The 14,634-nt window shown below is 36.4% G+C and overlaps 1 protein-coding gene across 1 annotated transcript in view; it reads right to left on the reverse strand.

The window, feature by feature from the left end:
* The window catches only part of SLC2A13 (solute carrier family 2 member 13), a 328,147-nt gene that overhangs the window by 50,320 nt on the left and 263,193 nt on the right, over window positions 1–14,634 (reverse strand). Inside the window, exon 7 of the mRNA XM_031462748.2 lies at window positions 8,220–8,345. Coding sequence (XP_031318608.2) covers window positions 8,220–8,345 — 126 coding nt within the window. The remainder of the gene's footprint in view (window positions 1–8,219; window positions 8,346–14,634) is intronic.

Below are 14,634 nucleotides of genomic sequence, written 5' to 3' on the forward strand. Positions count from 1 at the left end.
TGATTTAAAATATTCTATATTAGATTCTCCCTTACTTCTCTTTCTCTATAAAATATACACTTGCAAAAATTAATTTTGAACAATACTGTTATTAATTTAGGAGCACAGCTTGAGGATTTTAAATCCTAATATGAGTAACTAATAATATACATGAGTATTTAAGATGATGATATAGTTTGTTAATGATAAAATAAATTTCTTTTTCTAAATGCAAAACTGATACATTATCTTTAAAAATTAAAAGGGAGAGGTGATAAAGGGACAATCCTGTTTTTGTTATGTGACCTAATTTCATAGTACACTTTATCTCATATTTTCACCATAGATACATATTGCTTCCCTAGAATACCAGTGCATGTTGAAGAATTGTGCTGAATATTCCTTCCAATAATTATTAAAAAGTATTTTTCACATAGTGTGACAACAAGCAATATGTATATTTGTATGCATTCTGTATGCGCTGTATACAAATATGTATGTATATTTGAAGTATGTGGTAAAGTTTTATTTTTTAAACTGTTTTAGAGTTTTAATTAATACCAGGTAAATGTTAAACATTGTTAATTAAAATCACATCACTCTCATTATTTCCTTTAGAAGTTTCCTTTCCTGGAAATAAGTATGAGTGTAGAAGATATAATTAAAATGAAATGATGGGAACATCATATTCTCTCATTTGGAGCTTTGGTACTTTCAAACCCTTGTATATTTTCTGGTGATGGCAGCCTTTTCCCATCTTGTTATTTAAGGTTATGACAGAATGTCTGATATGCACAAGGCACTGATAACAGTGCGGGATACAGACGCTGGAATTTACAGTCTGAAAGACAAGATACATCTAAAGTCAAAATACTATCATGTAAGACAGTATAATTATCATATAAATTATACAGGGTCGTGCTAGAGAACAAGACAGGGATATAATACACATCATTTTCTGGAGCTAATCAGACAGACTGCAAGGAAAAAGTATCATCTGATCTGGGCAGAAAATAATGATTAGAAGTCAGGGGCAGAGACCCTAAAGAGGGAGAAGAGGGGTAAGTCCTAGGCAGAAGGCACAGCATGAGGAAAGACATAGAGATGGGAAATCAGAGTGGATATTAGGGTGATCGCAATGGGTGTGGCTTGACTAGAATTCCATGTGGGAGAGGGGTGGGATGCTGGGGAAGCAGGCTGGGTATTGTAGCAGAGTGCAGCTTTGAGAAAAACATCTTTCCTGAATGAATACAATAAACCAGGCATTCAGTGCAAGTCAGAACAATGAATTGCCAAATAAGGAATCTATCTAGCTATTCTGGTGTGTCTAATTACAGACCAAAATTGTTGTATTATAGAAAACACATACTGAATCAGCACAGTAAGGAAGTATTCCTCATTAGCAATACTTTCAAAGAGTGAGGATGTTTGAAGTACCAGCATGGGTTATTTATGGTTTTGTGTGGATAGTGAGCCAGGAGGGATGGAGGTGGATGAAAAGACACAGATAAATAAAGTATTCTACTGTCCTTATCTGTCAGAAAGTATTTATGCTGATCTAGAAAATGTATTATTGAAAAATATAAGGAAAAAAACTTAGTACAGGATATTTATTACTTACATTTGCACAGAACATTACAATTTTACAAGTGTCTTTAGAGACAGTCTTATTTAATCTTCATAAAAACCATATTGTTGTGGGGCAACTGGAACCCTCATACATTGTTGGTGGGAATGTAAGTTGGTGCAGTCACTGAGGAAAGCGGTATGGAGGTTCCTTAAAAAATTAAAAATCGAGCTACCTCATGATCCAGCAATCCCACTCCTGGGTATATATCCATAAAAAAAACCTCTCTAATTGAAAAAGTTATATGCACCCCAACATTCATAGCAGCACTATTTACAATAGCAAAGACATGGAAGCAACTCAAGCTCCCATCAACAGACAACTGGCTTAAGAAGATGTGTATATATACACGATGAAATATTACTCAGCCATAAAAAAGAGTGAAATATTGCCATTCGTAGCAACATGGATGGAACTAGCAAATATTATGCTTAGTGAAGTAAGACAGACAGAGAAAGATGAATATTATATGATATCATTTACACATAGAATCTAAAAAATAATACAAATGAATCTCTATATAAAACAGAAACAGACGCACAGACATAGAAAACAAATTTATGGTTACCAAAGGGGAGAGGAAGTAGGGGAGGGACAAATTAGTAGTACGAGAGTAACAGACACAAACTACATATAAAGTAGATAAGCAACAAGGATTTACTCTATAGCACAGGGAATTATATTCAATATCTGTAATAATCTATAATGGAATATTATCTGAAAAAATAACCGAATCACTATACTGTACCCCTGAAACTAACACAATATTGTAAATCAGCTATACTTAAAGAATAACAAAAAGAAACAAACAAAAAACATATTGTTCAACATAGCAATTATATTATTCCCATTTTACAGATGAAGAGTGGGGCTTAGAGAGGCTCAGGCTGTCCCAATGCCACTTATGAGGTAAATGATAGAAGCTCAAATTTGAAATATCTGAGTCTAAAATGTGCCTCTTTCAGTGACTTAACTGCTGCTCCTCTAAAAGCAGTGGATTTACTAGCTTTTTGACTTCAAGAAAGTTCAGACTCTCTAAGCATCACTGTCCTCATCTGTATAAAATCACACTTATCCAAGTGTTGAGTTGGTTCTGGAAAGTTAGATTTTTTTTCCCTAGAAAATAGTCCATTTTATCTGTTTTCAAATGCACTGGACATTATTCATACTATTCTCTCATGATTTTTAAAATCTTTACCATCTGTTGTTATATGCCTTTCCCCTCCTCATTCTAAATATTGTTTATCTGTGCTTTCTTTCTCTTCTTAACCAGTATTACCAGAGGTTTCTCCATTAATTTGGGCTTTCTCTAAGAACCAGCTTTTGTTTTTTGATCCTTTCTAATACTCCTTTGCTCTGCATTATTTTTGCCTCTTACCCTTTAATTTCCATCCTCCGCTTACTCCGTGGGTTAACTCTGTGTTCTAGCTCTCACTTCCTATAGGTTTGTCAGTTACTAATTTTAATGTAACTGGTTTCCATTATGATTTCTTCTTGACCCATTAATGAATTTGAAGTTGTGTTTTTTTTCTTTTCTTTTATAGACTAAAGTAGAAGGGTGATACAGACCTTTCTCTTGTTTGACGGTATTATTATTGCATTTTGGTTAGAAAAGACTTTTACACAATATTAGCTGGATTCACTTAGAATTTACTGGAATTTACATTTATATAAATTTACTCCTTGTGCTTCAATGTGATAAATTTTTATGTGTTCTACGTTTGCTTAAAAAGAATGGAACTCTCTATGTGTTAGGTTCATTATTTAACTCTTACATCAAGCTTGTTAGTAAGTTTTCTGAATTCTCTGATCTCTGCTATTTTTTTGTCTTCTTGACAAAAAAAGACTTACCCAATTTTTTTCCACTCCTTTATTTCTAACCTTTCTATCACTGTCTCTCGTAAACAAAATACAACTGCATCAAAAGAATCTGGCATGAGGATCTTTGTCTTTAATAGGTATGTTTTACTTAGTTATTTTTACTCTAATGACAGGTATATTTACATGTAACTAATTTTGCTATTTTTTTGGTGCTTTCTCTTAACCATGGTTTTTTCCTCTTATAATTTTCCCTTTTCTTGCCTTTAATAGTTTGATTAATTCTCTTGTACTAGTATATATTTTTAAAAGTGCACTTATACTTTTAACATCTATATTTATCAAGTTGTAAAACTAATTGTAATCTCCATTTCTTTCTGAAAACAAACAAAAGAATTTAGAGGGCTTTAAAAAAAAAGTTCCCATACCACATTTATGTTATTTATCTAGAATTCTAGCTTTCCAAGATTTTTTTGCAAAATTTACTTAAGGATTAATTTGTTATATATGTGTACATATACATATACACACATACAAACTCATACACTGCACAAATCATAAGTGTGCAGCTTTCAGTATAATGAAAAAATTACACTATTTCCTTTACTTCTTTTAAACATATTAAAGTCTTAAAAATTTTCTTTTGTATGCAAGGTTCTCTAGGTATTCATTCTTTCATCTGTCACATTTGGTGGCTTTCTTTCCTTCATAAAGTAGTGTAGCTTTAAATTTTTGACTGCCATCTCATATTTGCTTTCCATGGAAGTCTCCTGTGTCCTGGGTTCTGACAACTGCATGTTTATTTCTGAGTTACCTCTACGGATGTGTCCAGTTTGCAACCCACATTTTTTACTATTCATGTTTCTCAACTTATGGTTCCCCCTTCACAAAGGTAGGGTAAGATGAGAAAGCGTACTTCCCCAAAGCAAAGGCTCCTGGTTATGCTTTCTCATGTGTGACACTACTTCTACTTAAGGTCCCAAGAGGGCGGCAGAGAAGTTGGCAGCTTGCCCAGCCCAGCAGCTTTTCTTGTCTCTGTTTCAGAGCCAACATAGCCTATCATAGCTCCAGAGGCAAGGCCTGAGCTCTGTCTTCCTCAGCACCTAAGACACTAGCCTCTCCCCCAAGAGGCGGGCTTCTCTTCTGATATTCCCATGGACTGTCGAGTTTCCACATGGGCTCACTGCTCTCACTCTCCTTGGTGGCACCTGGACATTTCTTTCTAGTTTAGTGGTGAATTAAACCTGTGTTTGCATGTGTGTGTGGGAGGTACGGGGGATGATGGGCAGAAGGTTTTCCATCAGCTCAGTGTCTTCAGATTATTGTGCAAGCAATCTCCAAAACTCAATTTATACAAACAATACCATCAAAATACAAAATATCATAAGAGAATACTATGAACAACTATATGGAAACAAATTGGACAACCTAGAAGAAATGGACAAGTTTCTGGAGACATGCAGTCCACCAAGACTGAATCAAGAAGAAACAGACCACTTGAACAGACTGCTCACTAGAAATGAAATAGAATCAGCAATTAAAAAACCTCCCTGCAAACAAAAGTCCAGGCCCAGATGGCTTCACTGGGGAATTGTACCAAACATACAAGGAAGAACTCATACCAATCCTTCTCAAACTTTTCTAAAAGATTGAAAAGGAGGGAATACTCCCGAACTCATCCTGTGAAGCCACCATCACCCTGATACCAAAACCAGACAAAGACACTACCAAAAAAGAAAATTACTGGCTAATACCATTGATGAACATAGATGCAAAAGTCCTCAACAAAATGTTAGCAAACAGAATACAGCAGCACATAAAAAAGATCATACATCATGATGAAGTTGGATTCATCCCAGGGACACAAGGATGGTTCAACATCCGCAAATCAGTCAGTAACTTCATTGACATACCGCATCAACAAGAGAACAGACAAAAATCTCATGATCATCTCAATGGATGCAAAACTCAATTCATTCTGCAAAACAAACTTCATACCCATCAAATAACAATGCCCTATTCCTCTCTTCCCCTTACCTGTAGAAACCACCATTCTTCCTTCTGTCTCTCGTAAACCTGACTACTGTAGGTACCTCATAGTAGTGGAGTCACGTGGTTATTTGTCTTTTAACTATTGGCTCATTTTACCTATCATCATATCTTCAAGTTTCACTCGTGTAGTACGCACCAGAATTTACTTCCTTTAAATGTGGATGATATTTCATTGTACATATACATATTTTGTTTATCTATCCATCTGTCAAATAACACTTGGCTTTTGTGAATAATGCTATGAACATTGGTATTCAAATATCCTTTCATCTTTTGGCTTTGTGAATAATGCTATGAACATTGGTATTCAAATATCCTTTCAAGACCTTGCTTTCAATATTTTTTGATATATATCCAGAAATTGAATTATTAGATAATATTTAATTCTATTTTAAAATTTTGTGAAACTGCCACACTGTTTTCCATAGTGGCTGCACCATTTTACATTCCTATCAACAGTGCATACAGTTTCTAATTTCTCTATATCCTCCATGACAATTGTTGTTTTGTTTTTTTGATGGTAGCTAACCTAATGGGTCTGAGGTAATAGCTCACTGTAGTTTTGACTTGCATTTCCCTAGCCATTAGTGATACTGAACAGTTTTTCATGTGCTTGTTGGCCATTTGTATATCTATTTGGAAAACTAAATGATTGAACAAAAAAATCTTTTGATTGAAATTTAACACCATAGATATAGAAGAGCATGCTGATTGACTTAAAGTTTTGTTTCTGGACAAATGGTTTTCATTACGTGGAGACAATTCAGAGTACATCAAAATCGGCATACTATCCCCACCATGAATGGTATTACCATTCCATGTGGTGTCTTTTCAGGAAATGGCTACAATTAGAGATCAGAATTTATGGCTGTGAATTGCCTCAATACCTGACCCTAAGACATCTATAAATAGTATATCTCAGATATGAATCCAAGTAATGGTAGATTTTGCCCTGAAAATTCCATTCTAGGTAATTGCATAAAACTTATCAATCAACCAACAAATGAAAATACAGCAAATGCTATTTTACCTACAAATGGACAATCTGTTGTAGGAATTCTTCATGGTAAACACATCCTGCATTTTTCGCTTTCTTTCTAGGACAGACTGAGGCAACCCACCAGAGTGGCCAAGCTAGGAGGAGGGTTACTACTCAGCACAGAGAAGAGGGAGAAAGTCTTTTTTTTTTTTTTTTAAGGGGGGTAGGGTAAAGAGTTTGAGATTATTCTAAGAATATTATACAAGTATAAAAGTTCTTTGTATATTTTGTTTAGTTCTTTGTGTTTTTCCTACTTGGGTATTATCTGGCCTCACTTTTCTCTAGTAATGTGTGCAGTCAAGGAATAATGGTACAAAAATATAAATAAAATCTAGTAAGTTGAACTAAAAGAAGTAATACACATTTCTATTAAAATGTTGTACAATTTGCTATTTGCAAAAAGAACAAAACTCTGACCTCTAGACCTTCTATTGAGGATGAGAGAAACATCTAATTTTAACGTCCTCTTACCATTAGTAGACATTTCCAGTAAGTCTGTAAACTAATTCCATGAAATACATGAAACTACATACACATATTTCGTAACATGTTCATAATTCTAGACTGGTAACTTGCAAGGTTTTTTTTCTACTAAAAAAAATAAGGACTAAAACTGTAAACTATTACATCCAGAAATATTTAACCAATTAACTTCGTAATAAAGTTTGATGAAGATTATACACTGAGTGTTTTTAAAAGAAGCTCTTTCAAGTTTTCATTTTAAGTAGCAATTGCATTTCTTTTATGCATTTCTTTTTAATCAGTGTATTTAAAATGTGGTCTGGATTTTCACACAATTACCATATAATTTACTTCTACCTCTTTGGAATAATTCTCTAACGAAAGGATTAATGACAACAGGATAATGATTAATAATGATACATTATATTTTATGGCTCCTAAAAGATATAAGCGCTTTGTTACAGATTCCATTGCCTTCATCATCAGTATTAGGCGGCAGACAGAATGAGAGGATACTACTCTTTTTATGAGAATTTAAAACACAAAAGAGGTCAAAGCCATACCAAATAACATTTACATATTCTGTGTCCATAAATATGAATTATTAGTTCATAATTATGAGGTATATTTGTTCTACACAAATATTTCATTTATGTGCCTCCTACAAACCAATGTGATCTGTCAAAAAAAGAAGGGTTTACAGTTTCTCAAACCGGTTACATGCCCGTGATTGCCAACATTACCTAATTTCTCTGACTTCTAGGAAAGTACCCTAAGAATAAAAGAATTTAAAGACTTTAAAGTGATAGTAATTCATTTTGACTTGACAGTTTTTCTGTCTTCCACTTAACTTGGGGAGTTTGGAAGTTATTGGTGTAATCAGATAATACCCAATGGGAGAAACTGTCTTGGCAATATTTAGGAACACCTGCCTCAAGATCCAAACTCCTATAGCTTATTAGGGTAGATTTGGAGATGGTATTTGGATTTCCGGAAGTCTAGGCGTGAGTTTCTACTCTAAGTTTGTGAAACATACAGTTGCAATACTGTGCACACATTCTCATCAGAATATGCTGCAAAGTAATGTAATTATAAAGACCGGTTTCAAAGATTCTTTAAAAGAAGACCAGTTTAAAAGAGGTACAGACATTGACTATAAGTGCAGTCATTCTGTAAGTTTAAAAATAAATCTCATTCTGAAATCGTATTGTACATTCTTATGGCATGTAATGAGTGACATACCTGCCCCAGGCTGCCTCATTTGTGGACGCCTTATTAACTGGAACACAGGAGGAGTCAATGACGATTGATTTATTCATCTTATAGCAGAAACCACAGTCTGGATCCAACATACATTCATCACAGTAACTGTAAAATGAAGAGTTATAGCCATGTTAGCAGAGACACGCACTGGATTCTATGCGCCCTCCTGCATTTTCCAATCTATTTTGCAGTAAGTTTGGGGCCATGGGACTAGTTTTGGTCATGGGGAAGTGACATGGGCTGAGGCAGGTGAGAGCCAGCTGGTCTCTTCCATCTCTCCCTCCTCAGGCTGCAGCAACTTTGGAAGCCACTTTGAGATGGAGGAGGACTGGATGCGTGACGCTGGATGTAGAAGAACCCCCATCTACCTGCAGTAAATACACGTTTGTTCTCCTAAGCCACTGAGATTTGTTATCAGAGCACAGACTGGTCCATCTTGACCTAGCTTCCTGCTTCCAACTTGTACCAAAGCATTTATTTCTCTTAAATGTCTTCATCAGGTACTGTATTTTCTTAAAAAAGGAATTTAACCTGCAATTTATATCATGAAATAGAAAATTCAAAAAGTGAAAAAAAAAAAAAGTAAAGACAAAAGTTTAAAAAAAGCCACCGAAATAAAGGTCACTGTTAACATTTTGGTGGACATCTGTACTTTTAATAAATACATATTGAAAATCAACTATGCTTTATGCTTGATTTTAAAAAGTTGGTGTAGGAAAAAAGACTAACTTCTCTCTAAGTTGATTACATCTACTGGTTGGATTACAGAGATATACTCAATTAATCATTGCTCACCTAACGGTAATATCCTAACTGCAGGAAAATTTTAAAGAGGCAAAATCCTTTGGAGGGCAGTGTTTTCCAACATAAGCCTACAGTGTGCTTGTAGAATGAGTTTTCTCACTGCCATACTATTTGCCAGACAAATCTGGAGCACTTCGTGCACGGCAAGCACACAAGGTTTGCAGATACTAAGATGAATAAGCCAAAATCTCTGCTCCTTGGTGGATAAAAGGCAAGGATGAGGAATAGATATGCAAGTAAATAATGGCAACACGACGGAAAGCAGCTGAGAACTACTCTAAGGACGGGGGCTTGCTTATCACCTGTAAGAGCGGAGAATAATCTCACAGATGATATTTGAACTGGATCACAAGAGAAACTTACCAGGCAAAGAGGTAGAGAAAAGGGCATTTCAGACACCTGCTTCTTAAATAATTAAAGACCAGCCAGTACAGATTTATGGACTATCTACTGTGTACAATTATACAGTGTGGTATGGGAGAGAAACAGGGTGAGAACTACTGCAAGTTATCAAAAAAAACCCCCCATGAATCCTCTGAATCAAAATACTTCTTTGATACATTTTGCTAAATGGGAAAAGACTGGCATTGTTTAAAAATCAGATTATTGCCAATTTCAGTCTCTGTCTGTAAACTTTTCCTCTGCAAACAGCAATCCCTATTTTTAACTGAGACTTCAGGCCTATTGTAAAAGCCAAAAGAGGTCGTTCAAAGCCTACCAAAAGGTCAGTATACTTTAGAGAAGTCATACAAGGGTTGTGAATCTAAAATTGCCCAAACCGGTGATAAGCTAAATAAATCAACAGAAAGCCTTAGAAGTACTCTGAGCTCTGGCTTTGAGAACTAGACGAGGCTCATTTGGAAAGAAGTTCATTTCTACTAGTATTTTGTTGGTTTATCCTGCCCTTAGGAGGTGGAATTAACAACCCTGATTGTTTCAATGGCTTTAAATGATACTTATTTGGGAAATACCAACTCGCCTATTTGTAGAAAAATGACTCTCTACTTAAGTTCTCTAAAAATAAATAATTCCTATAGAAGGCAAAAAAAAAAACAAAAAAAAAACCCCAAACCAAAAACCAACCAAACAAAAAAACCCATAATGGTAAAGGCTAATAGTTACTGAGAACTTACTACAGGTGCATGTCAGATACACGAGGTGTTACCCATAATGCTTCACTTCCTCAATCACTCACTCAAGCATCCAAATCTGACCACAACCTCCCATTCTTCCAGCTTTCTTACTAAACAATCCCTGCTCTGCTATGACAATTCACTCAACAAATACAAATATTTTACATTTACTATGTGCCAGGCACTATTCCAGGCATTAGCAAACCAAACAGGTTCTCTGTCCTCATGGAGCTAGTTTGACCATTAGACCTCATGGTGACTTCCAGTTAACTGACCTCTCTTTGTTCTTTATTCATTAGCTTTTTTCCTTTTTTAAGTTCTCTCCTTATCTAGTTTATGACCATGACCCATCATTTCAACATCCTGATTTCCTTCCGATTTATCTCCTCATCTCACCCATCTAGCCAAAACCCTAACTGCATATGCATGTACACATTTGCCTTTTCTGTGCCTTCTCCCACACACCCATATGCAGCTGAAGGACTCATACAACAGGGCACAGCAGGAGTTCCTCTGTAACACACTGCTACTAGCCTCAAAAGGATCCTCAGCAGCCTGAAATTCTTAATAGTTTCCTCTAGTCAATGCCATACAAGGACCATTTCAATCATCTTACCCAAAAACTATGCCTCAGATTTCCAGTGCTCGATTTCCCTTTACTCTCTTCAAACGACCTCAACTCAAGCTTTACAGAGAAAACAGATGAAAGTGGTAAAGATGGAAACGTTCTAGGTTTACAGCAAACATGTAGACCATTCTACGTTGCTATGCTCCAGTCACAGAGCAAAGCTGTGCTTCTCACCTAAGGGCAACTTCTCTACCTGGGCTTTCATTCCATTCCACCTCCTTAGGTCATCTCAGACCTCATTATTGCTCCTTCTTTCTCTTAAGGCGGATGATAAGATTTTTGATTTTGACATCTTTCTCCTTTTAAATGTAGGCATTTATAGCTATACATTTTCCCATAAGCACTGCTTTAGTAGCATCCCAGATCTGGTATGTTATGGCTTCGTTTTCATTCATCTCAAAGTATTTTATCATTTCCCTTGTGATTTCTTCTTTGATCCTTTGACATTTGAGGGGTGCATTATTTAATTTTTACCTATTTGTGAATTTCCCAACTTTCTCCCTGCTAGTGACTCGTGATTTCTAATTCCACTCCACTGTGATCACAGGACATACTTTGTAAGATTTCAGTCTTTTAAAAGTTTATATGGCCTAGCATATCATCTATCCAGGAGAATGTTCCTTGTGCACTTTTGAAGAATGTGTATTCTGTTATTGGGTGGAGCGTTCTCTCCGTGTCTGTTAGCTCCAGATGGTTTATAGTCAATATACTAGTCTTATAGCATCTTAGCCCCTTGGTTTCTAACAGACTTCACTTCCACTTAACTTCCTCCACATCCTGGAAATTGTCATCATCTGGAACATGGGTCAGCGAACTATAGCCCTTGAGACAAATCCAGACTACCACCTGCTTTTGTAAATAAAGTGTACTGAAATATAGTTATGTCCATTTGTTTATTATCTTTTTTATTTATCTTAATTGCCTTCAACTTCAAGGGCAGAGCTGAGAAGTTCTAATGGAATCTACATGGCTGCAAAGCCACAGATACTTACTCTCTTCCCCTTTACAGGAAGTTTGTTGACCCCTGATTTAAAACACATATAGATCCCTCATTCCTTTCCTTCACGATCTCTTATCTCCTTGCTCCTAGGACAGCTGCTCTTCCATCTCAGAGACCGTTCACACTCCTTTCCCCCGATGCACCACTCACTTCATGGCTTTGTGTCCTTCTCTGTCAAACTCTCATGGTGACCCACTGCAACCACTCTCACCAGACCCTCAGTGTCTTTGTATTTTGGTTCTTCTATACAGTCAACTTAGAAATTTTTATGTTTGGATCTTTCCAACCATCTTTGTTCTTTCTTTCTATACCTAGGTTGTGCTGCACTAGTGGAGAATTAACCTAACCAGGCATAATGATAAAACTACACATTCACAGCATTCAACCGTAGCTGGATCCTCACTGCTGTGAGGAAACTTTTACCTGCCCCTAATCAGTGATTTTCCCCACTCCCACAACTGATATCCCAAATGCCCACAACTGTCCTCCAATCCCAACTCTTATTCCCCACAACACATCTCTTAGAAGATGGCCTTGCCTTGCTTCACAGGGAAAACTGAAGGGATTGGGTGTGAACTTTTCCAACTTTAAACTCAGACATGAACAAAGTTATCTGTAGCCATGTTTAGCCTCACCCCTTTTCCTCCAGGCTCTGAAATAGAGGTGTTCAAAGGTCATCTCTCTACCAGAGCCTTTAATCTCACTCCCTCTGGTCTTCACTGGGACCAACACTTTGTCAACATTGGTTATTTTCCTCTCTTTATACTTTCAAGCCTCTCCTAGGACATACCTCATAGTTTCTGTGCCGGCTCAGGCCTTTCCCATATTAAAAAAGCATGAAAACCTGTCTTAGGACTACTTCAATATGGCCTCTCCATACTGGTTCATAGGCATCAGTCAGGGAGCGGGCCACTGTTTGGGAACTGAGGTGGCAGTCCTTATCAGTCTTTATCTCAGGCTTCTGGAGGGAAAGTAAGATTTCCTACCACTCCCTTATCCTTGACCTGGAATATTTATTTGTTCATCATATGGACTATTTCATGGTATAATTCTCCCAAATGTAACAACGTTTCTAACTTCAACGTGACATTTAGAAGATAACACAAAACTTTAAATACCCTGGGAAATCTGCCAATTGACCTTTTGCAGGGAGCATGTATCATACCTGTGGCTTTAAGAAATGATATTAAAAAAAAGGAATAACTTCCAGAAGTGGCTATTTTTTATTCATGGTTTGCTCTTTAAGACTTTCCTGAACATGACTGGATAAATTTACATGAGATTTTCTAAATATAAAAGCTGAGAACGTAAATATATTGGCACTAAATCAGTGCTCATGAGGATATTCCAAGCACAGATTAAAATTTTTTGTGTGTGAAAATCAGACTGGTATATTAGGCCCTATTTGCCCCCTTTCTCAGTATGACCTGGAGTGAGTTCTAAATTCCGGACTTCAAGTTTTCCTCCCCAAGACCACATGATCTCAAAAAACCTACCTGGCTGCAAGATTCTACATGAAAGAAAAAGACAGAAATACATATACCCTCACTCTAAATTCACACAAACTTTAACAGTGTAAGACAGCTCACAGATATTTTACTCTTACATACTTACTTCGAGGGCAGAAATGACAGGCGTGCCTTACTTTAAGAAACTCTAAAGTTACAAAGGAAATGAATTAAGAAGGCATTGACAAAAGAACTACACTTTATAAAAGGACTTGAGGAATGAATTACATAAAATAGGGATTCTTCTCTTTTGACACAAAATATTTAAAATCTTAGACAAATCTATATGCAGTACAGTTGACGGTGATGGTCCTTATCTTTGCTCTGTGCACACTTCTACGGAGGAACTGATGACATTCTTTTCTGACTGGTTTGCTGTCTACTGACTGGTTTGTGAGGACCCAATGGAAAAATGGCCATGTGCACCAGCTCTGTAAATGCAGCACCCATTGTAGGCTAGACACCCAACACATGTTTATGGGATGAATCAAAGGATGTAGCTCTATAAATCTAATCATGACTGTACGTTCATCTGTTCCTGCCCATTAATGGAAAATAATTTTGGTGGGGGGTGGTGGGTGGGTTGGAGTGAATATCTGAGTCATTTTTTTTTTTTTTGGAATAAAAGTAAAAGAAGATAAAACTAATTGTCAGATGGTACTTTAAGCCAAGCCCAGTTTCTAAATTGCCAGAGGCTAAAGCTGCCATTTGCAAAGATTTAATCCACAACCCAAATGGAACTGGTTAGTAATGTGGATAACTCACTTTCAGAAACACCAGCTGCGAGGGCCAGTTTCCTTGAAGCCCAAAGAACAGAGCCACAACAAAGGGTTGAATGCCCTCTTTTAAATCAGAGCCTGCAAAATTCCATAGTAAAGGGATATTATGCTATTCAGAGAGAATTTGTGGTAAATAAGTGCGCTCGGAATTTGTGCTATGGTTCTTGGTTCTGGATACTCTCACGTGGGGAGACCACACAATAGCCAATGATCTATTAGAGGATGACACTTCTAGGGAAACTGAATGCAGGGCCTACTGGAAACTCTAACAGGAGACTGGAAAATAAATAATCCAGACAATAATTACGATTAGAACCAAATGGTTCCTTTCTTGCTAGTTTCAATGAGGGAAGATTTAACTTTTTAATCTCTGACCTTTCTTTTCAGAAAGGGGGAAAAAAGTATTCACATATTTAGAAAAAAAGAACTGGTTCTAAAACTTTAAAACGTTTCCAATTAAAGTAAAAAGGAGCAGAATAAAAGGCAGCCTAGTGTCTAAGGGAGAGACAAGATGGCCTATTTTCATTTAATCAATCGTTTAC

Source organism: Camelus dromedarius, chromosome 11 (genome assembly GCF_036321535.1).
Source record: "Camelus dromedarius isolate mCamDro1 chromosome 11, mCamDro1.pat, whole genome shotgun sequence".
NCBI lineage: Eukaryota > Metazoa > Chordata > Mammalia > Artiodactyla > Camelidae > Camelus > Camelus dromedarius.